The 26,880-nt window shown below is 40.3% G+C and overlaps 2 protein-coding genes across 9 annotated transcripts in view; both read left to right on the top strand.

Annotated features, from left to right (window-relative positions):
• LOC120426541 (semaphorin-1A) overlaps positions 1 to 20,332 on the top strand; it is a 308,507-nt gene extending 288,175 nt beyond the window's left edge. For 4 of the 8 annotated variants that reach the window (XM_052707283.1, XM_052707282.1, XM_052707281.1 and 1 more), the window contains exons 15-22: positions 827 to 1,014; positions 2,118 to 2,424; positions 2,486 to 2,687; positions 2,761 to 2,835; positions 3,259 to 3,312; positions 17,783 to 17,845; positions 19,953 to 20,022; positions 20,123 to 20,332. In XM_052707283.1, coding sequence (XP_052563243.1) covers positions 827 to 1,014; positions 2,118 to 2,424; positions 2,486 to 2,687; positions 2,761 to 2,835; positions 3,259 to 3,312; positions 17,783 to 17,794 — 838 coding nt within the window. In that variant the 3' untranslated portion in view covers positions 17,795 to 17,845; positions 19,953 to 20,022; positions 20,123 to 20,332. Of the gene's footprint in view, positions 1 to 826; positions 1,015 to 2,117; positions 2,425 to 2,485; positions 2,688 to 2,760; positions 2,836 to 3,258; positions 3,313 to 17,782; positions 17,846 to 19,939; positions 20,023 to 20,122 lie in introns of all 8 variants that reach the window. The other 4 variants (XM_052707280.1, XM_052707284.1, XM_052707285.1 and 1 more) reach the window with 4 other exon arrangements.
• Positions 20,281 to 22,045, top strand: LOC120426542 (uncharacterized; the record flags this gene model as incomplete). The annotated part of the gene is made up of 1 exon (XM_039591314.2): positions 20,281 to 22,045. A coding segment is annotated over one exon (705 nt), but the record flags the coding sequence as incomplete, so codon positions are not given.
• Between the last annotated feature and the right edge of the window lie 4,835 nt (positions 22,046 to 26,880).

Raw genomic sequence — 26,880 nt, 5'->3', positions numbered from 1 at the left:
CAGCTGCGAATAATGACAGCAGATGCAGTGGGGCCTTAAGATTTAAGGAGCTATTAGACTATGGCAAACAAACAAGCAAACTGGCAAACAAACAAGCAAACAAACAACAAGTTGTGTTTGACGGTTTTCCAAACTCACAAACTTGCAAAACTTGAAACAAAAATTTGCATGGATGTAAAATATCAAACAATCAGCACTCAGCAACAACAATTGGGTCCTAAAATTAAGCTTAAATTTGATAACTTATTGTTCACAGCGATGAAGCTTATTTTTCTGAGAACCCATCGAACCATGACCCATCGAAAAAGTGTTGTCTCGTCAATTTATTTTTTTGCGTGGCATTTTTGGAGAAATGGTTTTTGGAGATACGGGAATTCGGAGATAGGAATAAAACCAAACATAAAAATGCTGTCAAGATCGGGGTTTTTCACCCTATTTTTTGAGAAATATTTGAAATAATTTAAAATATTACAGAGCGAATTCGTTAATTCGAATGGAACTGCATTCTAATCAGCGAATCCGAATTTACTAATTGGAACGACTGACAGCTGTCAAAAGTTTGAAACCACGTGTTTGGAAATTGTCGAACAATAGGGTTGAAACTGCTTTTAATTTGATAACCGATCGAATTAGCGACCATTCGAATTAGCGGACATTAAAATTAATTCCAAACTTCTAAGAAATAGTAGCATTTAACGAATGACATCGTCCTCATTCATTTCCAAGACCTCATCCTGACTTTCCCACAAAACGCCACTGGAAGAACCTTCCTCACTAATGTAATGTGTATTATTTCCCATTTCTCCCAACCACCCTCTCCTTCCAGCGAGTGCGTCGCGCTGCAGGATCCGTACTGCGCCTGGGACAAGATTGCCGGCAAGTGCCGATCGCACGGGGCCCCGCGGTGGTCGGAGGAGAACTACTTCTACCAGAGTGTGGCCACCGGAGACCACGCTGCCTGTCCCTCGGGGAAGATGCCCAAGGACGCCAACGTGGAGAAGCAGGGCTATCGAGGTAAGTAACAACTGGCAGTGTTATACTGCCCATAATCGCATACATGTCCCATATGCATTTTCATCACTTTTAAGTTATTGATGCAGTTTAGTTCAAAATCGTGTGCTCTTTCAAAAGAGCCTATAACATCCAGTACTTTGTTCTAGAAATCAGGAGGAAATTCTGTTTTTTCGTGATAACTTAACACGTAGCATTATGTGTGGGACAAACTTCAAATGCTTTTTTCTCAGCTTGCTGTTTTTGGATATGGGACATTTATGCGAACATGGCGGTATAGTGTTCTGTTTTAATTATTGATTGAATCTTTGATAATGTCGGAAAATGGGAGGAAAACCCGGGAAAGTGGTGATTGGATTTTCTAATGGGTTCCCGTGTCGTCTCCAGTTACTGTTGGAAAGGTTTCAGAAACGGCGATGCCATTAAGAAATTGAGATGGATTATGATGGGAACCGGAAGGCGAAGAAGATACACTCAATGTGTGCGAAATGTTATTGAATATGAATGATGTCTTTCCGGATGGAGAGTAATATGTGCCAATTTCAATGTGTACTCAACATTCACACACACACACGCAAGACATACGGTACAATAACGCAACTCGATTCCATGTTGATGATGTGCCTTGTGCTGCCGAGCAACTTGTTAATTTTTAATTATAAATAATGAACAGAAGGGTTTCGATGAATAAATCATGACGAAAATGTACCGACCTTCCGTCGCACGAAATATTCACTACACTGGCTGGGGCAGGTTTAATCATTGATTGAAACTATTCTGCTGCGGTAGCGATATTCCTGGAATTGAGAACATGAAACTTTGCACCATTCAAGTAATGGCTCTGTTGCGATACAACTTTAATTTGATTTACCATTCCGGTCTGCCCTGATTCGATAATTTGAGCCTCAAAAAGAGATGCAACTTAGCCAGATGAAAATCATTCAGTTTCCTGGTGACCTCAGTGACTGACTGCTTAAAAGTTGTCACACCGTGCGTCTCCAATGAAGTACACTGTGCTTGAATCTTCTATGGAGACACATGGTACTTTGTAACAGTAAAATACGCGGCTTTGTGCAAATTCTAATAAATCAATCCATTCCACACAGGCGACATCGACTACGACCCGCAGCGTCCAAGCAAAGACCAACCGGGCAACGACATGATCAGCATCATGCAGGACAAGAACGGTTACGATGACAAGGGCGGCCCGCAGATCACGCCCGATCTGATCAACGCCCAGTACACGGTCGAAACTCTGGTGATGGCCGTCCTGGCGGGGGCCATCTTTGCCCTGCTGGTGGGCTTCATCACGGGGTACTTCTGTGGGCGGCGGTGCCACAAAGACGAGGACGACAATCTGCCGTACCCGGACACGGAGTACGAGTACTTTGAGCAGCGCCAAAACGTCAATCGGTGAGTGTTTGCGCGTTTCCTCCCGAGTATTTGGTTTGGATTAAATTAAACCGTGCTACAGTAATTTGACTCTTTGCAGGATACAAACCGAGCCGAAGTTGCTGCCGCAGGTCGAAGAGGTGACCTACGCCGAACCGGTGCTGCTGCCGCAGCCGTCTAGTCAGAACAAGATGCAACACTCACCAAAAAATACGCTGCGAAAACCGATGGTCGGAGGCCATCATCACGCGGGAGGTGGCGTCAACTCGGAAACGCTATTCCAGGTAAGTTAAAACCACGCTCTGGCGATTACCATCCCAAATTGCTAACATCCAACTTCCCTCCGGCCATTTGCAGTTCCAGCCCGATGGCTACAATGCTCGTGACAATTACCGAGGTCGCGACAACTTCGGCACCCTCCGATCCCACCAAGTAAGTACCACCCAACGCCTAGAAGCTTCTCCCCACAGCTCTACCTTCTCTCATTCTATTACCTCTTTCTCTCTATATACCTAACTCAACTCTTACTATGAAGCATTGACGCTCATTACCCACCACCTCAAACCAACACTAGCGCCACCCACAACCACCACCACCACCAAAAACACCCACTTAGCAGTCCACACTTACTCTTTTTCTGAACCCACCACGCTCATTAATTTTGCCCGCCCAGCCCAGCTACCCAGCCAGAAATAAAAACAAACAATCAACCCAGACCGCAAAACAAAAAAAAAACAAACATTCAAAACAATAACAAAAATCGCCAATCTCCCTCCGCCAGAAGTGCGCAGCAGTGCAAACCTAAAAAAAAAACTCACCACTTTTCTCCCGCTTTCTCGCTGTCATTTTTCACAGGGTGATAATTATCGTCGCGGTGACGGATTCTCAACAACAAGAAGTGTGAAAAAAGTAGGTCACAGAAGAATGCCTTTGCAAAAGAGTTTTACTTTTTTGAACAACAACAAACAAAACACAAAACCAAACCGTCGCGATTCTCTTCCCCACCACACACACATCATCATCATTCGTGAAAATTTCATCGCCGCCATCTTGCGGAACACAAGAGCTGTCTCATTGTCGCAAAACTCCCGCCAGTTTTCCCCGCCCAAATCACAGCAACCGTTGATAAAATTTTGTCATCATTCGCCAGCTCAGTTTGCACTGTTTTTGCTTCCTCTCACCTGTTACGATCACAATCATCACATTCACTGCATGTTTCGTTTTTTCGTCATTTCGCTCAAATTGTCAAAATTTTACTCTGGTTTTTGGTTGAATTTGATAAATTTTCTCTTTTTCTTGCACCAACAAAATTATAAGTGTCACAATGGAAGTATAGCTTGTTAATCTTCGTTTAGTCAGCATTTTTTTTTAGTTTATGGGTTTTCCACCATACTCTAATGGGGCCTTCTTTCAGGGCTATCAACAAACGATGTGTTATTTTTCCACTCTCCAAACGTATGTTTCGCTTTGATTTAGAAAATTTCCACAAAACAAAAATAAAAAAACACTAAATAAACTGATAGGAAAATTTCTGGCATCATCTCAATTCCTATTGACAAACTTGATAAACCGATTATCAACTGTTCAGAAAACACTGTGAACGCTTAAAAACTAAAAATAAATAAAAAGAAACTAAATTTCAAATTTCAAGCCTGAGTTTCGGAAAAATCGAAACAAAAAGTATCGCAATATGCTTTAAACTAGAAATAATAATATAATAATAATAATAATATATTTTCTCCTAAACTTTTACGCCTTTAAACGATCTGTGGGCCCAACAATTCAAAAAAATGGTTAAAAAAATTAAAAAGTATTTTTCGGTTGAAAATGCATAAAAAAGCGTTGTCAAATCTATTCTGAATAGTTTACAATCGATTTTACATTTTTGTCAATCATTTTCTTTGAAGTAATTTTGAAGGGTAAAACACTTAAATTAAAATCCAAATTAAAATTTAAAATCAAATAAAAACTTCTTATCATTTTGCCATTTTTTTTATTTTGGAAAAGACGTAAAAGTTAGGGATAAAATATTAAGATCGGAAAAGAATAATATTTTCATAAATTAATTGATTTTTTTTCGTAATTTCAAAAATTAAGCTTGAAAAAAAGGTAATTTAATAAAAATCGTCACCTTGATTCTCCGAGCTGATTTCAAAAAAAGCGGCCAATTTTCTTAATGGTCAAATAAAATAACCTTTAAAACAGTTTTTAATACTTATCGCTGATTCATCTGCCAATAAAAAAAATGGTATCCCTTTTGTAAAGACTTCCTACATGAGCAACTCTCTACGAAATCGGCCGATTTCGACCATTTTTTATTTTTTGTATGTTTTGATTAGGCTCAAACTTTGTGGGTGCCTTCCCTATGACCAAATAAGCTATTTTGCGTCATTGGTTCACCCATACAAGTCTCCATACAATTTTGGCTGCTGTCCATACAAAAATGGTTTGTAAATATTCAAACAGCTGTAACTTTTGAGTGAATTTTCTGATCAATTTGGTGTCTTCGGCAAAGTTGTAGGTATTGTTGAGGACTTTTGAGAAAAAAATAGGTACACGGAAAAAAAAATGCTGATTTTTTAATCAACTTTTTTTTCACTAAAACTCAATTTCCCAAAATACGTATTTTTTGATATTCAAGATTTTTTGATATGTTTTAGGGGACAAAAATCCGCAACTTTTGAGCCATAGAGAAACATGGTCAACAAATCTGCCGCCGAGTTATGAATTTTTGAAAAAATAGTGATTTTTGGAAAAAATCGAAGTTTCATGCAAAAACAAGTTTGACATTATTTTTTAATGCAAAATTGAATTTGCAATCGAAAAGTACTTTACAGATTTTTTGATAAAGGGCTCCGTTTTCAAGATATAGCCACCGAAAGTTTGATTTTAGCGAAATATTTGCAGTTTTTCAATAAGTAGTGACCATGAGTGACCATTTCTAAAAATTGTTTTTTTTTTTGAAAGTTTCAGAAAATTGTCTTTAAAATTATCTAAGAGACATTGAAGATTGGACCTTGGGTTGCTGAGATAGAGTCGCTTTAAGAAAAAGAAACACGAAAATTGAAGTTTTCTAAATCTCACCAAAACAACCCACCATTTTCTAATGACGATATCTCAGCAACTAATGGTCCGATTTTCAATGTTAATACATGAAACATTCGTGAAATTTTCCGATCTTTTCAAAAAAAAATATTTTGAAAATTTTTAAATCAAGACTAACATTTTAAAAGGGCCAAACATTGAATATAACGCCCATTTAAAATGCTAGTCTTGATTTAAAAAAAATCAAAATATTTTTTTCGAAAAGATCGGAAAATTTCACGAATGTTTCATGTATTAACATTGAAAATCGGACCATTAGTTGCTGAGATATCGTCATTAGAAAATGGTGGGTTGTTTTGGTGAGATTTAGAAAACTTCAATTTTCGTGTTTCTTTTTCTTAAAGCGGCTCTATCTCAGCAACCCGAGGTCCAATCTTCAATGTCTCTTAGACAATTTTATAGCAAATTTTCTGAACTTTTCAAAAAAAAATATTTTTAGAAATGGTCACTCATGGTCACTATTTTTAAAAATTGAAAAACTGCAAATATTTCGCTAAAATCAAACTTTCGGTGGCTATATCTTGAAAATCTGTAAAGTACTTTTCGATTGCAAATTCAATTTTGCATTAAAAAATAATGTCAAACTTGTTTTTGCATCTATTTGCATCGATTTTTTTACTCTATGGCTCAAAAGTTGCGGGATTTTGTCCCCTTAAACATATCAAAAAATCTCGAAAATCAAAAAATACGTATTTTGGGAAATTGAGTTTTAGTGAAAAAAAAGTTGATTAAAAAATCAGCAATTTTTTTTCCGTGTACCTATTTTTTTCTCAAAAGTCCTCAACAATACCTACAACTTTGCCGAAGACACCAAATTGATCAGAAAATTCACTCAAAAGTTACAGCTGTTTGAATATTTACAAACCATTTTTGTATGGACAGCTGCCAAAATTGTATGGAGACTTGTATGGGTGAACCAATGACACAAAATAGCTTACTTGGTCATAGGGAAGGCCCCCACAAAGTTTGAGCCAAATCAAAAAATACGAATAAAATCCATTTCCGGTTTTGGTAGAGAATTGCTCACATTTGAAATCACTGAATAGCGAAAGCTACAATATTTTATAAATAAATTGAAATTGCTAGTATTTAAAATTGAGGTGAGAAGTCACCGATTGTGATCGGACACTCAAAAATATTTTTAACTCAATGAATGAACATGGAAAAATTTAAAAAGAATCAGTATTTAAATACTTTTATAACCAAGCCTACAATACAATTGCAATTGTTAAAAAATTATAAAACTGCTAAAACGTCCAACCAAACGACAAAAAATTTTACCCTCTCAAGTGGCAAAATGTTTCAAGAGTTCTACAAGAATTTTTCAAAATAGCTACAGCGTAGCAATTCAAACTGCAGCAGGACAAAATTCTCTTCAAAACTTCTTCAATAGTTTCAAAGAGTACTTGATGAGAGTAGCTATCTTGAAGTGCTCATGAATGCTCATGCTTATGAATAAAGTTAAAATTTGTATTCTTAAAATAAACTTTGAACTCGCTAGATTCTGCATTTTTTAAACAAAAATGTTTGCTCAAATTTTTAAAAGTGTAATTGAACGCCAAAGTGCAGATATGCCAACATGAAGTGCCCAATATAACATATAAATTAATTAAATAAGCAAAATACTCCATTGTGTACACAAAGCAACCATTCGTTTGCAATGCCAATTGAAACTCACTTTTGTTTGTATATTAAACTCTTTATCAGTTCCTACCCACAGTTTGGTCTTAATCCTCGTTTAAATACGCAGCGAAAAAAAACTCAATCCTTGTCAATAAATTAACCCCTGGGGGATCCGAGTAGATTAACCAACCAACCAACCGACCAATCCTCACAAACCAATCGTAATTCACAATCGTTTTAACACCCACACACACACACACAACTCCCAACCCCAAACAAACGTAAATCCGTTATGTTATCACGTTTTCCGCAACCATTCATTTGCCCGGAAAATTGACCTCCAAACGTACATCATTGCTCTCCGAATTTCTACCCGTTTGTGTCTCGTTTCGTGTGTTTGTATGTTTTCATTTTCACTGACAGCTCTCAGCAAATGAACCAGAATTTAAAAAAAAAGTTCGTGCAACCCCAAAAAGTTAAATAACATTCCACCCACACCTTCAAATACACACTCTCACACAGCAGAAAAAAAACAAACATTTCATTTGTCACCTTTGGTTTTTCCGCTTGCAAGTTCGTACTCATCATTCGCCATTCGTTTTGTTGTTGTTGTGGTTACGTTCCGCTTGTTGTACATATGTTTGTTGAACAGTTTTAAAACCGAAACAGAAAAAAATACTCATGAAATCGAATTTAAATCTGACCGTTTGCATTAGCGTCGATAATCAAAAATGAAATATATAGGTTTCAACGCCCGACAGGAGAGGAGAAAGCGAGAAAAGCGACCTTTTCACTAACCAAAACCATTCCCCCTACTTCTTTTTCCTAATCATTGTCTAAATGTAGTTTCTGTTTCCTGTTTCCGCTTTCGAAAATGTAATTCACCACATAAAACCTACCTAGTTGCTGCCAATTCGTTCAGACTGACTTATCTAGTTCGCTCATTTGCGCTACCATGCTTGGCTCACGCGTGTTTTTTTTTTTTTTTTTTTTTTTTCATTCATGGTGGAATCATTCGTGCTTGCAGTCGTCATCCCTTCATTTTGCAAACGAACTTCATTCCATTGTAATAATTAAGAGTGATTTGCAAATGTTGAAATGTATTTAACATTTTTTACATTTTTATTAACATTCGCAATAATCTAACAATCTTTAAATTCAAGAGTTTTTTGTAGATTTACTGACACATCAATAGTTATCACAAGAGTTCAACGCCAAAATGACCTCTCTTTTCCATACACAGCGGTTGCATTGACCTACAAAAATTGACAAAAGTTACTGCACAGCCTAAACTCGGTGTTATACGTCAAGCCAACAGGATCCAAATCTAAAGTATTCCGATTTGGCTCACTGAAAAAAAACACGGCACTTTTTTGAGATTTTTTTATTTTTAGGTTTAAAAGTAAAATTTGAGATGAGCCCACGATTTTTTCTCGTTCAATTTGTTTGTGTTAATAGCCTGAGTTGGTAAAAAAAAAACTCACAAAAAATGTAGGTTGGTCCTAAAAAAATACAAAAATCATTTACTAATTCTGTATTTTTAAAAAGTGTTCTAAACGTCAAAATGTCCATAAACCAAACGCGGAAATCGATTCTCAAGACAATTATACATTATTCTAAGTCCAATCCTTTAAAGTTACAGCGGCTAGGCTATTTTCACAAAAAAAATGCTTATAAAAGCGTAAAAGTTTCATTGATATCGGAGAGGGGCGAGAAAAATGTACCTGAAAAAAACATGTTTTGGGCTGGAATTGCTCCTTTATCAAATTTATTTTAAGAATAATAATTTTTTAAGAAAACATACAAAATTTGAATCATTTTAATAATTTTTTTTTAAATCTATATACATAAAAAATCGATAGTTTTGTTCGAACGCGAATCAGTTCAATACGGAGCGTCGGATCGAGGTGCTTTTTGTTTCGTTGGGTTTGTATAAGCCCAAAGAAGGTGTTCCGACAACACTGCCGCCAGTCGCGGTAAAACAGACACGGTCGCAGCAACGCCGCAAAACGCGTCGACGCGACGCGTTTGCTACAACTGTCACAACAAAACAGAGAGACAGACAGAAAGAGCGAGGAGGAAATAAACACGAAGAAAGAGTGGTTAGCGATAGGGAGAAAGTTTGTTGACATCGAAGAAGAAGTTCACGCAGAAAAGTAGTTGCGCAAAAAAGTAGTTTGTGCGGGATTATTTGCGAGGTGAATTATTTGTGCGCGTAGGTCGGACGATCACAAGAACACGGATAAAACACTCGGTGAGCTAAAAAGTGCATGCAAAAACAGAACAACAAACTAAAACCCCTAACTTCAGTAGTACGGACTTCAGACCGTTTGGCCAGGACAGAACAGGACAGTACAGACGGAACTGACGTGCCAGGATCACAGGTAACACGTAATTAACCTAAGTTAGTACAAAAGTGATAACTAACAAGAGACAACACACAGATTTGGCACGAAGAACAACAAGTTAAAATCTCAGCAGAGCCCGGTGCGGTCATTGCTGCTGGGGTGAATTGTAAGTTGTTGCACAAGTTGAAAGTAAAGTTATAAGTAAAATAATGATTTAAAATTACTGATAGGATTTAAGGATCGGTGGATTGTGCAAGGATTAGGAAGGAATTTCTGTACGGAAGCGAACTAAAAAATGTAAGACGTACACACACATGTAAATAAGTACAAAACAAACTAAAATTGAACTTTTCAATATATTTTCAACAGTTTGATCTGCTGCGAAGCGGCTGATGCACAAAATTTGGGTTTTTATTCCGCCACCGTCCGAACAAAATCAAAATTTTTTAAACCGGATTCGGAAATGGTTTCCCGTATGAAGGAAACGAAGTGCATGTTCTGCAGAAAGGCAGACAAGCACGATCATGGTTGGGAGGAGTGTTCTAAGTGCGGTTCGTGGGCTCATACAAAGTGCTCGGGCGTGGATGAAGAGTCGGAAGAAGAGTGGATCTGTCCGAAGTGTGTCGACTCCGAATTTCTGCTGAAAGTTCCGGGGAATAAGACGAAGAAATCGGGCGCCATCAGCGATTCGGGAACCGTCCCAGGCGCTAGTTCTATTGCAGTCCCAACTGAAGAGGAGTTGGCTGAGGAACAGCGTGCCGAGCGGGAGGCTTTCGTGAAGCAAATTGAGCTGCGCAAGAAACGTCTGGCGGAAAAGCTGGCCTGGAGCGAGCAGAGGATGAAGGAGGAGGCGGAAATGCAGGCGCTTGAGTTGAAAACTCAGCGCGAAATCGAGCAGAAGCAGCTGGCGCACGATCAGGAGATGCTGCAGCGTCAGCTGTCTGTAGAGAAGGAGTTTTTAAAGAAACGGTCAGCTCTGAAGAAGCAGATCGATGCTAGCAAGGCCAAGGTCGAAGCGCTGAAGGCCGAGAAGTCCACGGAGCAGAAAGTGACCGACTGGTTAAAGGGCGGCGAGAACTCTGGAACTGGAGGGAAACCGAAGCCAAAGCCGAAACCGGAAGTCACTCCGGAGAGCAGCGATCATGAGGACTCTGGAGAAGATAGCGATTCGGTCAAGTCCGCAAAAGGTGGCGTCAAGAAGGGTGGCGGATCGTTTGGCAACACTACTCGCATCACGCGAGAGCAAATGGCCGCGCGGAAGGTGGTGTCGCATGCCTTGCCGAAGTTCAAGGGCGAACCGGAAGTCTGGCCGCTGTTTATCAGTTGCTTCGAGCACACCACGGCAGCGTGTGGTTTCTCCAACATCGAAAATCTCACGCGGCTCGTAGAAGCTCTTGACGGCGAGGCGCTGGAGAACGTGCGAAGCAGCCTAGTTTTCCCAAGTGCGGTGCCGGGCATCATCCAAGATCTCCGAAACATGTTCGGGAGACCAGAGAAGCTACTGAAAGCGTTGCTGGAGAAGGTGAGGCAGGCGCCGGCACCGCATGCCGATCGTTTGGGTACCTTCATCAACTTTGGGATGGTGGTGAAGCAGTTGTGCGACCACCTTGAAGCTGCAGGTCTGCACGACCACCTGAACAATCCCATGCTGGTGCAGGAGCTGATCGAGAAGTTGCCGCCTAGCTACCAGATGGATTGGGTTAGATTCAAGCGAGGCAAGAAGGAGAATCCACTGCGAAGGTTTGCGAACTTCATGAAGGGGATCGTGGACGACGCTTCGGAGGTGGCAGATTTCTCACCCCAGAACATGAGCGACCACAGCAAGCCGGAAAGAGGAAAGCCGCAGGGCAGAGCGTTCGTTCATGTCCATGAAACGGAGCTGAAGCAGGTCGAAGCGCCGCGCGTCGAGAGATTCAGCAGGCCCTGCTGGTTTTGCAAGCGGGCGGATCACTTCATCCGATCCTGCGAGGACTTCAAGCAAATGAACGTCGCGGAACGGCTAAGGGAAGTGGAGAGATTGCAATTGTGTGGCCGGTGTCTGAACAGTCACGGATCTAGACCGTGTAACTTCAGGGGCCGGTGTACGGTGCCGAACTGCGTCGGCGACCATCATCCCCTCTTACACCGCGCGGAAGAGACGGTGCAGCTGCAGAAAGCGGAGAACTCGAGTCGTTCGGTGATTTTCCGCATGATGCCAGTAACACTGCACGCTGGAAAGAGACAGTACGACACTGTAGCGTTCCTGGACGAAGGATCGTCGGCGACGCTGGTGGATGACGCCGTGGCCAAGCAGTTGAAGGCAGAGGGAGTTCCAGAGCCGTTGATTGTCAACTGGACCGGAAACATCAACCGTATTGAGGACGGATCGCGTAAGGTGGAGTTGATGCTGTCAGCCAAGGGATCGACAGAGAAGTTTCCGCTGTCGACGCGAACCGTTGGAGAGCTGCTTCTGCCACAGCAGGACGTGAACTACCCAGAAGTGGTAGAAAAGTACACGCATCTGACCGGCGTGCCGCTGGAAGATCTTCCGTCAGGTGTACCGACGATCCTGATCGGATTGGACAACCTGCATCTGTTCGCTCCATTGGAGTCACGGATCGGCCAGCCTTGTGAGCCGATTGCCGTGCGATCGAAGGTCGGATGGACGGTTTATGGAACGGAGAAGCGCAAACCGCGCAGAAGTGTCCTTTTGAATGTGCACTCGGTGATTCCAATGAGCAGTAGGCAAGCGCCCGAAAAGCGGAAGGTGCCGGATATGCAGGACGGCAGAGAGCCGTCTACAGTTCCGGATAGCGAGCCCAAGAAGGAGACGCAAGCACGAGAGATTCTGGAAGAATCGACGACCACTCTGGGTCGTGAGCCGGAGAAGAACCCGGCACTGAAGGAGAATCGCCAGCGGAACGAGAATTGCACAACCAAAGATGAGCAGCTGGAAAAGCCGAGAACGGCCGCGAGCGAACATCGTTTGGACCCCGGGGCAGTTCTGAATACCAACGGCACGGATAGCCACGAGACGAGCAAGGAGCCAACGAAGATGGTCCGGGAAATCGTCAACAACTGCAAGGCTCAGCTGACGTGGGTGCGGACGACGTGGTCGGTCAATCCTCCCCTGTCATCTCACTTGGGAGATGCTTGGGAGCGACTGATGCGATCGGTCAGTGAAGCGCTCATGGCGCTGGACGATGGGCGGCGGCTCATGGACGAGATCCCGAAGACTGCCACCGACGAAGCGGAGAACGCACGTCCGCTTGCGTACGTGTTGCAGCAGTCGGGCAAGACTGAAGCGATTTTTTCCAACCCTTTTCAGCGATATGCTTCACCAAACCAACCGGGTGGGGCTCTTCCTTCGCAACATCCGACGGTGGCTCTACGGGACACGTGCCAGCGTCCCAAACAGCTGGTCGACGTAACATGGAAACGACGGAACGACGAGAACTTGCCGAGGCGGACGAGGTTCGGGAAGACGATATCGCGAGAGAAAAGTGCCCAGACCATGGAGGGCAACGAACGGAAGTGCTGGATTCGGGGCCCTGTGGACGAATCGATCGTGGGCAAGGACGAGCGGGTGAGCAAGGCGTGCGTGCGCACCGAAAGCGGCTGGTGCAAGCAAGCGGTGGCGAAGCTGGCAGTGTCGGAGATACGAGTGGGTAACCCTAAACCGGAAGCGTACTCCCGGATCGGGTTACGGGCTGGGGAATGTTCCGACAACACTGCCGCCAGTCGCGGTAAAACAGACACGGTCGCAGCAACGCCGCAAAACGCGTCGACGCGACGCGTTTGCTACAACTGTCACAACAAAACAGAGAGACAGACAGAAAGAGCGAGGAGGAAATAAACACGAAGAAAGAGTGGTTAGCGATAGGGAGAAAGTTTGTTGACATCGAAGAAGAAGTTCACGCAGAAAAGTAGTTGCGCAAAAAAGTAGTTTGTGCGGGATTATTTGCGAGGTGAATTATTTGTGCGCGTAGGTCGGACGATCACAAGAACACGGATAAAACACTCGGTGAGCTAAAAAGTGCATGCAAAAACAGAACAACAAACTAAAACCCCTAACTTCAGTAGTACGGACTTCAGACCGTTTGGCCAGGACAGAACAGGACAGTACAGACGGAACTGACGTGCCAGGATCACAGGTAACACGTAATTAACCTAAGTTAGTACAAAAGTGATAACTAACAAGAGACAACACACAGATTTGGCACGAAGAACAACAAGTTAAAATCTCAGCAGAGCCCGGTGCGGTCATTGCTGCTGGGGTGAATTGTAAGTTGTTGCACAAGTTGAAAGTAAAGTTATAAGTAAAATAATGATTTAAAATTACTGATAGGATTTAAGGATCGGTGGATTGTGCAAGGATTAGGAAGGAATTTCTGTACGGAAGCGAACTAAAAAATGTAAGACGTACACACACATGTAAATAAGTACAAAACAAACTAAAATTGAACTTTTCAATATATTTTCAACAGTTTGATCTGCTGCGAAGCGGCTGATGCACAAAATTTGGGTTTTTATTCCGCCACCGTCCGAACAGAAGGTTTTTACGCTAACTAATTGACACTATGGCTACTCTGGAACCGATTCCGGAGCATCGGCAAATTGTATGGAGAAAGTTACGTAAAATCATATTTTGATCACAGGAGGCTGAATAGGCAAAAAATCAAAAAAAGACAACAAACGAAAAAAAGACAGAACGAAGTTTGTCGGGTAAGGCTTGTTTATTTATAAATAACTTCGCACTCAAGAATAGAACTAAAACAAATAAATCTGAATACTGACATTTCACATGAATGCAGTTTTTTAATAAAATTCAGAACAACAAGATTTTTAACACTGCAACGCCCAACGCATGTCCAACTTACACGGACGCTCAGCCCAAGCCTCCCAAAAAAATTGGAACGGTAAATTCAACTCGCTGGTTCTCGGGCATAACTCAACCAATCGGGACGATTCTTGTTTCCAGTGATTTGTAAGATGATCAGATGATCCTAAAATTTTGCAAAACTTGATTTGAACAAATCGGCAATTCCTGCGACCAAAAACATCGTTCCAACTTATCGCACGCGCAAAGTTATTGCGTCAAAACAAACCCTTTTTTGTGTTTTTCAAATAATCATATCTCGGAATCCTGTTAAGGGGTTACATACATGTAAATCGTCAAACATTTCAGAGTTTGGTTTTAGCACACATTTTAACATTTTTCTAAATCTGTTTTCAGTGTATTGAAATATACATTTTCATCTGTTAACAAAATAAATTTGAAGACATTTGGTTGAATCAATGCTAAGATATAGCTATAAAAGTCCCGTGTGCATAACGGAGGCCGATTTTTTAAAACTTTATTTTTAAAATAGATATTGCGCCTTGGGGACCATCCATAAACCACGTGGACACTTAAGGGGGGGGGGGGGTATGGCGATTGTCCACGCTCCATACAAAAATAGATTTTTTTTGTATGGACAATTGTCCACGAGGGGGGGGGGGGGGTTGAGATTACCAAAAAAGTGTCCACGTGGTTTGTGGATGGTCCCTTGCTGCAATTCTTAGAGTTATGTGTCAATCGTGCTTAGCCTAGATTTTTTCATCACACTGCTTTGCAGGACTGAGAACTGTCAACTTTGCGCACTTTGCACCTCAGTAGAGTGCTGCGAGATAATTTTCATCACAGTTGGCAAACTGATTTTCCATCACACCATCAACACTAAACAAGTGTAATGCATCGACTTCTGACCAAAATCTATTCACCAAGCTGTGGTAGCCGAGGCAGTTAAGTCATTGAGATTGTCTGTTAAAGGTTCCTGGCTCGAATCTCGTAGTTGAAACTTTTGAGTTTTTTTGACGGGTTATTTTTTTTTTCTTCTAATGAGCTCGATGACATAGTTCTATCGGCCACTCCGAGCTGTGTTAGTTGAGTCCGTAAACGGTACCATTATTCTCACGGCTCGAGGCTATGATTTTTCGGATGATTGCTGCGAACATAACTACATCCCGGCACCGAAGACCAGAATTCCACAGCCGGAACAAGTCAATTCCGGGTAGTCCCAGGAACTGGCCGTGACCATCTGTTTCTTCCAGCTCGTTTATGTAAACGCCATAAATAAACTATTGTTGATGAATTAGCATTTATTTCAAAATAAAGTTGGAAATGATCATCTAACACAATCGTTAAAAATCCCGACTGCTTCCAGTGATGTGCAATGATGTGGTCATTAGCTAATAGCTTGTTTTTGTCAATCCGTCACATGTCCGGTAAAGCTTTACAGGAGTTATCAACGCTGCTGGGCAGTCACAGAACAAATTCCTTTTTGGCTCTGTTTGGAAGCAGGATTTGACTCTGGAATAAATTATCAACCATTTTTAAACGTTAAAGAAAGTAACACGCTATCAAATTAATAATTACCCTCAATTTGACTGTGCCGGCATTACAACAGATTCCAACTTATCTGACTTTGAACGGTTTCCAACAGTTTCGACTTTACAAGAAATAAAAATCAACAAACAAAAACAGGATTTCTATGGTAACGACTGGTAGTGTGAGGAAAATCACTGTGATAAAAAGATACTGTGATGAAAATATTTGCGCAAGACTCTAGAGAAGTGCAAAATGCGCAATAAAAATATATTTTTCATATACAAAATCGTCAGTTCTTAATTTTGTATTTTTTTAAAAAGCAAAATTGAAAAATCGGGCTTCGTCATGCACACGGGATATGTCTTGAGAGTCTTCACCTCAAATTTCAGCCAATTTGGTCCATAACATCTCAAGCTATCGTGGCACCCGTAAATCAACTCGGTGTTACGAGAAAAACGCTCAGAAAGATCGACAGTCCGCTTTGCGCATGCAAAAAAAATGAGTTTAAGTCGTCTCTAACCCAGTTTATTCATGAAATATCTTCATGAAACTTTCAGGAGTTATTGAAAATCATCTTTTTAGTGAATTAAATATTTTTTTGTATTATGAAATTTTGTGATTTCTTACATGTTATGTAAAATTCCGTCCCGCCCGTGTGGATCAATCGGACCGCGCACTGGACTCACAATTCAGATGTCGCCGGTTCGAATCCCGCGGCGGGCGCTCTAAAATTCTTTGTGTAAATATGGGAATTCGGCGCCGTCGCTCCGTGACATACTTTATACACTTAGGAGCCCAGGGCGGCGAAGTCCTTGTAGATAAAGGAAGACACGAGTGGTTGGTACTAGCAATGGTGGTCGACAGCTATAAAGTCAACTTCGTTTTTTATGTAAAACAAGCTTTTCCCGGCAAACTTCGTCCTGCCCTTTTGATTTCTTGACGTTTTTAGCTTGTTTGCTTATTCAGCCTCCTGCGATCAAAATTTCATTTTACGCAACTTTTCCCATACAATCTGCAGATTTTCCGGAATCGGTACCAGAGTGGCCAAAGTTGTCACTTTTTGGCGTAAAACCTTCCTTGGACTTATACGAACCCAACGCAACAAAGAGCACCTCGATCCGACGCTCCGTACTGAACTGATTCGCGTTCGAACAAAACCGTCGAAATTTTTTAGATTCCGGTCCGGGGAATCCGATTAAAATATGTTGAGACTATTTTCTTTGGTCCCGAGACCTCCAAAACTGCATTTCAAGTTTCCATATTTTAACTCCAAAAAAATTTCTTTGAAACCCCAATCAATTACTTTTCATTTGCGTCCAAGACACCTAAATGCTGTGGAAATACGGGTCAACTTATTTTGGTCAATGTTGGGGAATTGCTGTTTATATAATGTTCAGATTCTTCAAACAAACATAATACACCATGCGCTTCCATACAAGTTTTGCTGTGTTATCTGCTCTATTGGGACGCATGGTGCTTTATGTTTGTTAGGCTTTTTTTTGGAACGTGACGAGCAATTTTTTTGCAAAAAAAACGTAGGTTCATCCCAATTTAATCCTGATATGAAAATTCAAGATAGTGAAAAAGCTGAGCTTTTGATCTACCTTGAAAAAGTTGTCTGGTCATTTTGGCGTTAACCCACTCTTCCTTCGAGCAACAATCACTCGGTGTGGTTCTCCCAACCGCTAATCCATTTACCTCATCCATAAATACCTCCATATCAAACCCCATTTGCCACCTCACCTCTGCCACTCCTGTTCTTCCGAATTACCACATCGGAAGGACACCCGGCACGGAGGCACAGACAGAGCCGCACCTTCTTCCTCAATTCCTTCTCCACTAGTCCACTAGTATGTAGATTCAGTCGCGTCGGAGGAGTATCACCACAAAAACTAGTTGTTGTACAGCCCAACTAATATCGCTTTCCTTCTTTTTTTTTTTCTTTTTTCAACAGGTGTATCTCTGAGACGGGAACGGGGCGGCTGAGACCAGCCAGGGACTAATTAATCAAAATATGGTAATTTGAACTTGTATAGTTTGGTGTTTGTGTGTTTATACGTTTTGTGTGCTCTAATATTTGATGTTTATCCAGGGGTGGGTTGATGTTTGCTCGCGGGCGCGGTTCCATTGCACGCCAGCATTGTCCTGATGATCAATTGTTCTTCAAAATTGGTTAGGGTCAAACAAGAATCGGAATTGGTTGTTACCTCCCCGTTGATGTTTTCGTAAATGTAATGATCCTAGCAGTTCCTCCTTGACAAACATAATTTCATGATCTGAGATCCATAACATTCCATAACATTCCATAATACTTCACCTAAACTGAGTTTGATTCAGGTGGAATTGGAACGATATCCTTATCTACATTTTCGAGCGTCGATCAGCACGATCACCCTACAAGGCCCTACAGAGCGGATTCGTTAACTCGAGTGGAACTGCATGCAAATTAGCGAATCCGAATTCGCTAATTATAAGCACTGACAGCTGTCAAAAGCACGAAACCTTGGAAATCGACGAACAAAAAAGTCAAAATGTAACCATTAGTTTGACAACGTTCGAATTGGCGAGCCTTCGAACTAGCGGTTATTCGAAGTAACGAAATTCGAATTAACGAATCCGCTCTGTACAACAACCGGAACTTTCACAGTTCTTTGTTTTGTTGGGCTGAAAGTGAATATATGATGGATGTAAACATCTTTTAGATGCATTTTGAAGAAGAAACTGAACGAAAACAAACGAATTCCAGGTTGATCTTACCTAGGTTTGGTCTTGACCTTACACAAGAATGTTGAACCAGATCTATTCAGGGCCTTGGATCGAACAAGAATCTAGTTATATTCAATCGATACACACCTGACCGAAACAGATCTTTTTAATTTTTAATTTAAAACAAGTGGGATCTAGAACTTAAGGCCCTGAAAGGCATCATTCCAAATCGGCCGCCATATTTATTTAAAAAAACATTCAAATCTTGATTCAGAATTTTTCAGTCAAAAAATGATTTTCTTTGTGTTGTTTGTACAAGCATTTTACATATACAATACACTCAAACCCCGATGGTTTGACACCCATTTTACACGGAGTTCACACAAACTACCAAACGTTTGTTTTGACAGTGTGCGTGAGCGCCGTGTAAAAAGTGATATTTTGTCAGCCAACCAACGGGGTACAAACTAAAAAAGTGTCATACGAAAAAGTGTCCAACCACCGAAGGTTGAGTGTAGTGATTATTTTTTTCAGTTTAATTGGGTCCTAAAATGAAGCTTAGATTGCTGATATTATTGTTTACAGCGATAAAGCTTATTTTTATGTGTACAATGACCCTTTGTACGACCACAAAGAGTTTAAAATGGATTTTTAAATCAATTTTGAAAAAATAACTTCGTTGCCCTTTTTGACAGAAAAGGTCCTACTTGACAGCTCGTTCCAAGGGGACCATAGTTGATCCATCGAAAAAATGTTGTCTTGTCAATATTTTTTTGCATTAAAATGAAAAAAAGTGATCAGAAATGGTTTTTAATCGTGTTTTTTACCATTTTACATAAAAATTGACATAGGGCTTTAGTACCCAATTTACTATTTGTGGACCCTGAATTCAGAACCATCATTGACAGTCATTTCCTTAAAAGTGAAAGACACCTTCTACCACCTTAAGGTCGTAGAAGGTGTCCTTCACTTTTGGGGCAATGACTGTCAATGATGGTTCTGAATTCAGGGTTCAGAAATAGTAAACTGAAATAAAAAAAATAATCACGATAGGTAAAATGCTTCTACAAACAACACAAAGATTTCTTTATTTCTGAATGATAAGTTCTTAATCAAGATTTGAATGTTTTTCTAAAACAAACATGGCCTTCAAATGGCCGATCTGTAATTATGCCTTCCAGGGCCTTAATCTTATCCCGTAAGGATCCAAGCGAATCTCATTTTAAATTAAAAAAAAAAACTGGAGAAAATCCGTTTAGATTCGAGTTCAAATACCACCTGAATCCATCCCTAGGTATCACACTGGGCTTCTGGGACGGATCTACCAGATCCGCCGGAAGTTTCTTGTCTTTAGTACCATAGCCCCCGACCAGCTTGTGATAAAGGAAGAATAATTAAAAAATAGCATTTTTATATAGGTCCTTAATACCACCACTCGTAACAGAAGTCTCGGCCGAATGAAAAGGCAGCCGCCCCGGCATGGCATAGGTAAGCCGAGATCCGCCCGGTTTCGTCGCGTCCGGATGTACTAATTGTTCTCCTTTGTTTTTCCCTCTCACTCTCTTTCTGTCTCTCCCCCCACGTGCAGTAACACAACATCGTTCCGACAGTCCCCAGAATTCCAGTTCCGGATCTTCCCCAGTCATGTCCAACAGTAGTTCTAGTCCGGCGCCTCCCTCGAGCAGTCCTAGTCCACAAGAGAGCCCAAAAAACTGTAGCTATATTTATAGAGATTGATTATTATATAAACCCCAGCCACCACCACCGGAACCGCGCTCCCACGGCAGTAACGACGCAAGCACTAGCAAAAACAATAACACCATCATCAATGCGATCATCCAAGATGGCGGCGTCAGAGCCACCACAGCAGAAGCAGTGATTTTACGGAACCGGAACAGCCAAATCAGCACCGGCAGCGGCAGCGGAGCCGAGGCCCACCGGAAATTGAACCGCCTGTCGACGTCGTCGTCGCTCTCGATCATCACGCCCCCGACTACGCCGAAGCGCCCCGCCGGCGGATCCCGCGGCAAGATGGCGTTCAGCCTGTCGCTGGCGCACAACTTTAACCAGAAGCTGGCCAGCCTCAACGACAAGTGGAACGACTTCAGTTTCATTCTGAAGGGCAGTAACGCGGGTGCGACGGGTGGCCGGAACGATTCGTACCACTCGATCGAGTCGGCGGTCACGTGCACGGCGACGGACCTCGAGGCGGGCAACTTTAGCGGCGGCGGCGGTGGAGACGATCCGGGACAGGGTGGCTCCAGAGGGTTGTGGAACAGTAGCGGCAAACATCACCAACATCATCGGCATCACCAGAAACCGTACGAGCGACGTCACAAGCAGCGGCGCTCCTCACCACGGCGCAACAGTGCCAGCGGCGACCCGAAAGAGTTCGACATGCTGGTGCTGCGGGCCCCGGATGACAACGGCGAGGACAACGAGAGTTTCTAGAGCGAGACGGTGAGAGATGCGAACAGAAAGAAAATGGCTTCCATATCGAGAGTGTTTTAGGGTGTTTGTTTACATATTCGCTTGTGCTCCGCCACCCACTTACCACCCTAGGGGTATGTCTGGGGGTATGGGCAACTGTGTACAGTAGAGGCGCTTTTGCTGTGTGCGCGCGGGCGTTGCATCATCTGTCATTCTTTTGAGTGATGGTCGTCAGAAGAAAACAAGCACAAACGCTAGGCTTACTTGCGAGTTATTACTACCGCGACAGTGCGGAATCAAGACAAAAAAACACACACACATTTAACCAAACCACATTAGGGCGCGTCGCCATTAGAAGAGAAGGGCTTTTATTTCTGCTCGTTTTTCGCTACACTAAGTTAATGCATTCTCATTACGCATCCAAACTGATATTAGGAAACTCACTGATAAACAAACATACAAACAAAAAAAAGGGTATAGGAACTAGAATCTGCAGTTATTTAAGTGACACGTGTACAGTATAGGCTAAGCAACAAACACTAACTACTAGCGGGGAAGAGACAACAAACAAAACTATCAAAAGAATCGTAGCAGGCGCGGCATGTCCTGAATCGAGAAGTATTACACGCGCACGTGGTTCGTAGTAGGTCGTGACCACACCTCCTTTAATGCCACATTCGCGAGATTGTCAACGGCGACAGCGCAGTTGGCCATGGTTCCGTCATAATAACGTCCTTTTTCTTAGTAGGTGCGTTTGTGCGCGCGAGAGTGAAATGCAATATATTCGAGTTTTTTTAAGTAGGTGAAGAAAACAAGATCTAGAATTAGTTAAATTTTTATATCGTTACTTTTTAGTTGTTTTCTTTTGTTGTTATGCACTTTTCGGATATAAATTCATTAGCTTTGTATTGCATTTGCTATATTATACGTAAGTTTGTTTTAAGTAAGTGATCTTGAATAAAACATGCATTTTTTAAAAGACTTTAATTGTTTCATGCTTTTGGACTCTTCCAAGGTTTTATATTTCATTCTACAAGTAGTAAGTCGAAATGTATATTTTTACTAGTTTGATTTCGCAAAATTATATTTATTTCATAAAAAAAAACTTGTATTTGTTTTATGAATTTCATAAGAACCGAAGATTTTCAAATTAAAAATTTATTGAGTTGAAAAATTATATTTTCTTTTTATTTATTTTCATATCACAATTCCTTCGTTTTATTTTCACTTTACCATGTATTTTTCGTTTTTTCATACTTGACGACAACCGCTACGTAACGTATACAAAAAGTCAATTCAAACATCCAATACTCTAGGATTGCGTGACGTAGATAGAAATGCCAGTTGGTTGAACTTTTTACACCCGAAAATAAACTGCTTTCAAGCAATTCTCTGTGAAAACATGTTTTTTTTCTAAAAGATTGTGGACATTGTTTTATTATTTTATTGCTGATTTGTTTTATGTTTATAGGCATTACAGTCTGGACTTCCCAATTATCTCGATCCCAAGTTCAATTACCTTATGGTGTTCAAAGAAACTTCGAATTATGAAATTATGAAAAAAAAAATGTATTCTCGAGATTAAATCCAAGTTCAGCGACTTTGAACTTCATTACCCTGTCTCATTACACAAACGATATTCACAATTTTCTACTACCGCCATAATGGCTGACAACTTGAATTAGATCTTCCCAGATCATTTCTGTTTTTTTTAAAGGTCCAATAAATTTTTTTTAATATTTTTGCTTTTTGGGTGTTTTTGAATTCTCAAAAAGGAAAAATAAATCAAAACTTTTTTTATATGAACTTTTAAAAAAACTCTAGATTTTATAAAGCGTTCTAGTCGAAAATTTACTAACACATTAACCCCTCTGAGTGCCACAGAAGTTGGTTTGTTTGCATCAGATCTGCTTTCTCTTTCTAGAAAAAGTTGTTTTGTCACTCATAGCTGGTTTTTAAAAGCCTACTGCCCGATGCCTTCGCAGGGACAGTGACAGCTCGAGCTCGATCTTTGTTTGCATCAGGACACTGCGACGAGGAGCTCGTCATTTTTTAGTTAAATCATGTTTTTTTTTTCACTGGGACTAGAAAACCTGTTTTATTTGGTGACATATTTGAGCTTAACTACCCAATAAGGTCGTTGCAAATATTTTTTAAAGTTTAAGTCGGTACGAAAAATCATAAGGCAAAACAATCTTTTTAAAAAAAAACTTTTCAATTTCAATGGATTTCTAATGAACTGAAACCAATTTGAAATGCATTTCTTTGCCTTTAAAATTATATTTAGCATTCCTGAGATCAATAAATTTTTTGATTTTTTGTGAAATTCCGTTGTACAGTACAGCAAAAAGTTCGATATTTTGAAAATTAATGATTGCAAATCAATTGGGCAGGTGTAAAATGCATTTTAAAACCCCTTTTATCCTTCGAAATCTTTATCAGAAGAAAATCTTTTGACGAACATCAAGAGAAAATATCGGAAGGGAACAGTACTCTCCTCTCTCGCGCACGAGAGATCGGTAAAAAGAAACTCAACAAATCAGCATCTGGATTATTCAGAGGAACACCGATTTCACTTGTACACCTGCAGGTGTAACATCACACGTTGTTTAGTGATGCTAACGATGAGATTCACAAAAAAAAAATCTTCTACTGATTCATTTCCTTCGAGAAGATCGGGAGCGTTTTTTGCCATTATTCATTTCCTGGATCTAGTAAATTTCACACCATTTGACAGTTGCCCAATTTGCCCCATTTGCCGCTTTGGATTAGAGTTCATCTCTCTGGTAGAAAATTCTTTTATTTGGGTGTAAGAAATTTTAATTTTTTAGTTTTTTTTTATTTATTAAATTTAGTTTATTAGCATTAATCAACCTTAAGTTGATTTAATTCCCCAAAGAAATATGTTTCCACAAAGAACTGCTCTATCGTAATGACTGCTTTGCTCTTTACACTCAAAATATCGAAACAGAGAGAAAAACCTGGAATCAACTCCTTGCAAAAAAAAGAAGCAGTTGGAAAAACAAAAAAATAACGAGCCAACATAAATCTCCAAAGTCGAAAGATTTTGGGGGGCAACAACAAAAGTAGAAGAGAAAAAAAAACCGTTAAGCGACACAAATTGTTTGCGCTATCGGACTTTCGCCGTGTATATAAATAAAAATAACTGGCCAATTCGAGAGATAAATGGCGGGGGCTGGGAAGCTACTTCTAGCGGTAGTAATTAAGAAGAAGCCAACTCACACAACAAAAAAACGTAAGTCTACAAGAGGGAAAAGGAAATCGCATTGGCAAAATGGCGAGAAGAATAAAACAACTAGTAAATAGAGAAAAAAATACTAAGAAAGACTGAAATTTAAATTTAACATGTGTATTCATTCGAGACGGTATAGCATACATCTTGCGAAAGATCATATTAAATTAAGGCATCGGAGTGAAACGCAAACATCAAGACAGAGTCAGAAACAACCAAGTGAAATACATTTTAAAAAAAGTCGACCGCTTAGTTTCGAGTTAGTTTACAAAAATGAAGCATTCCAAAAAGAGACGACCAGTTTTCTGTTTATAATCGAGCCAACGTTTGAATGTAATGTATCAGCAACTAGCAAAAAAGTGCTAAAAAGACAGTCGAAAGCTGATGGGGAGCGATAGGAGATAATAAAATTTCGAAAATTGCGTTGTTATCATAAAGAATTAAAGAAAAAGTAAAGAATACATTGGGCTGTTTTAAGGCTTGTTGAGTTGAGCGTTTGAGGACGGAAACTGTAACTAATATTGTAAAAAGTACAAACTGAAACTGATGAATAAAAGACGAAAGAAGGGGAAAAATCAACTGTATAGAATAGTGACTTGAACTTTTGTTGATCAAAGTTTTATAAAATGTTTGATTTTTATCTGATGTAAAAAGAGTCGAAAGAATCTAGTACTGTACAGAAAAATAAAACATTCTCTTATTAGAGGGTAATCTTTGAAGAATAAAAAGCTAACAAACTCCGCGTGAAACCAGTTCAGTTGGACGAGTTTTAGTGTACATATGATTTGCTGAATTACTTTCCTGATTAAAATTAATAAAAAAAAGAAAAAACACTGAAGTAGGTTCTCAGTTTTTGCTGCTGTAACATATAGAAAGAGAAAAATTAGAAAGTTGTTAGTATTTATTACAATGAAGTACATACATTCAGAAGGGGATAACAAAAACGAATATTTATTCAGTGATTGCAAAAAAAAAAACAACCTTACTAATCAACACAAAAGCTGAAAGTGAAACTAAGATTAGCCAACAATTTCTGCTGAACCATGCTCGACACGGCGGTGTGTGTGCAAGCGCGGGAAGTTTTGCATCGTAATATTAAGGAAGTCTTTGATCATATTCATATACATAGACAATTTGCGCGACGAGGACGCTTTGAACGGAAGGGGAAACCCTGCAAAGGAATGATTTAGCACATCTTTGGGTTGAGTTTTGGGGTTTCTCGTTGTGAGGGTTGAAAATCGTTTGCTGTGGAAAGTTTTAGTTTTCGTGAGTTTTTTCTTTGAAAAATCAAATTTAATTTAATTTAATTGGAAAGTATTGAAAATATTCAGATAAAATAATACGAATAAGCATTGAAGAGAATGTGTTTTATAACGTTAAGTGTTTAAAAAATCATTTCAGTTACAAGAAGAGCTCCGGTGAAACATCCGACAGCAAGTTTGTACTGGTTTGGCGTTTGCTGAGGGTCCTGAAAAGTGAGGTTATGTCACTGCTTGTATACGTCAATGGCATGGCAACACTTTAAAATTACAGTTTACATTCAGCATACGCTGCCATTACAGATTGTCAAGGGAAACAGATTGGCCAATGTTTGACAGATCCAAACGCGCTGGACACCAACCCAACCAATCAGATTAGAGATCGTTGTTGATTTTTTGTCAGAATGTGAACTGCAGAACACTTGAACACCACAAATTTCGACCGCTTCAAGACAACTTTACACGTGTACTGGTTCTCCTGTCAAGCTGTCAACTTCTAGACAAGCATCAAATGACAGCTGCAGCTGAAAAACATTTGCTTACACTCTCACGCGAGAGTATTGAAAAGAACAATTTTACACTATTTTGCTTCAATTCAAAAATGCTTATTTTTTCCAAGTTTTAAAATTGACTAATTAAAGGGACAGTACCCTTTTTTGTTCAATTAAACTTGTACATTATTTGTTTGCCTAATTTTCATAACAAAATTGAATCATTCATAAGGCAGATTCCACACCTCAAAGCTATTTTAAGCTAAAACAGCCGATGCACTGATCCACACCAAAGTTCGAAATTATCAGACCGTGTATAAAATAAACGACCAGAAAGAAATAAATCTGACATTGTTTAGTTGAAATTTGTTTGACATACAGAAAACCAAAGTATTATTAAATGAGTTACCGCTTTTTTAATGATTTGCTTTGCCCAAAAGCTAACTCTTTAAACGCAGAAAAAGTTGAAGAATGCGACAAAACAAGGGACAAGCATAGTTGCAAATGGTTATTTACTAAACCCTGAAATAAAAGATAGCGTTAGGCTAAACTTAAAAAAAAAACAAATTCGTCACACCATATGAGGTGGCGCCGCCATGCGGTTGGAAGACCAATCATTAAGTTTGTCTGCTTTTTTGCTTGAACGATGAGCGAGAAATAAAAACAAATTAAGACAGAGCAGACACGATTTTATTTAAACCAGCTCTGCTCCATAAAAAATATGATCTGTGATGGCCACCGACCACCCAAAACTAGAGAGCCTGGATCTTATTAGAGAACGGACATCTCAAACCAAAAGTACCAATCGAAGCACGAGAACTGTCAAATGAAGGTACCAATCGAGCGTAAGACAAAGGATTTTGCTCGATTGGTACCTCCGTTTGACAGTTCTCGTGCTTCGATTGGTACTTTT

This window comes from Culex pipiens, chromosome 2 (assembly GCF_016801865.2).
Source record: "Culex pipiens pallens isolate TS chromosome 2, TS_CPP_V2, whole genome shotgun sequence".
NCBI lineage: Eukaryota > Metazoa > Arthropoda > Insecta > Diptera > Culicidae > Culex > Culex pipiens.
This window is presented reverse-complemented; position numbering and strand designations above follow the sequence as displayed.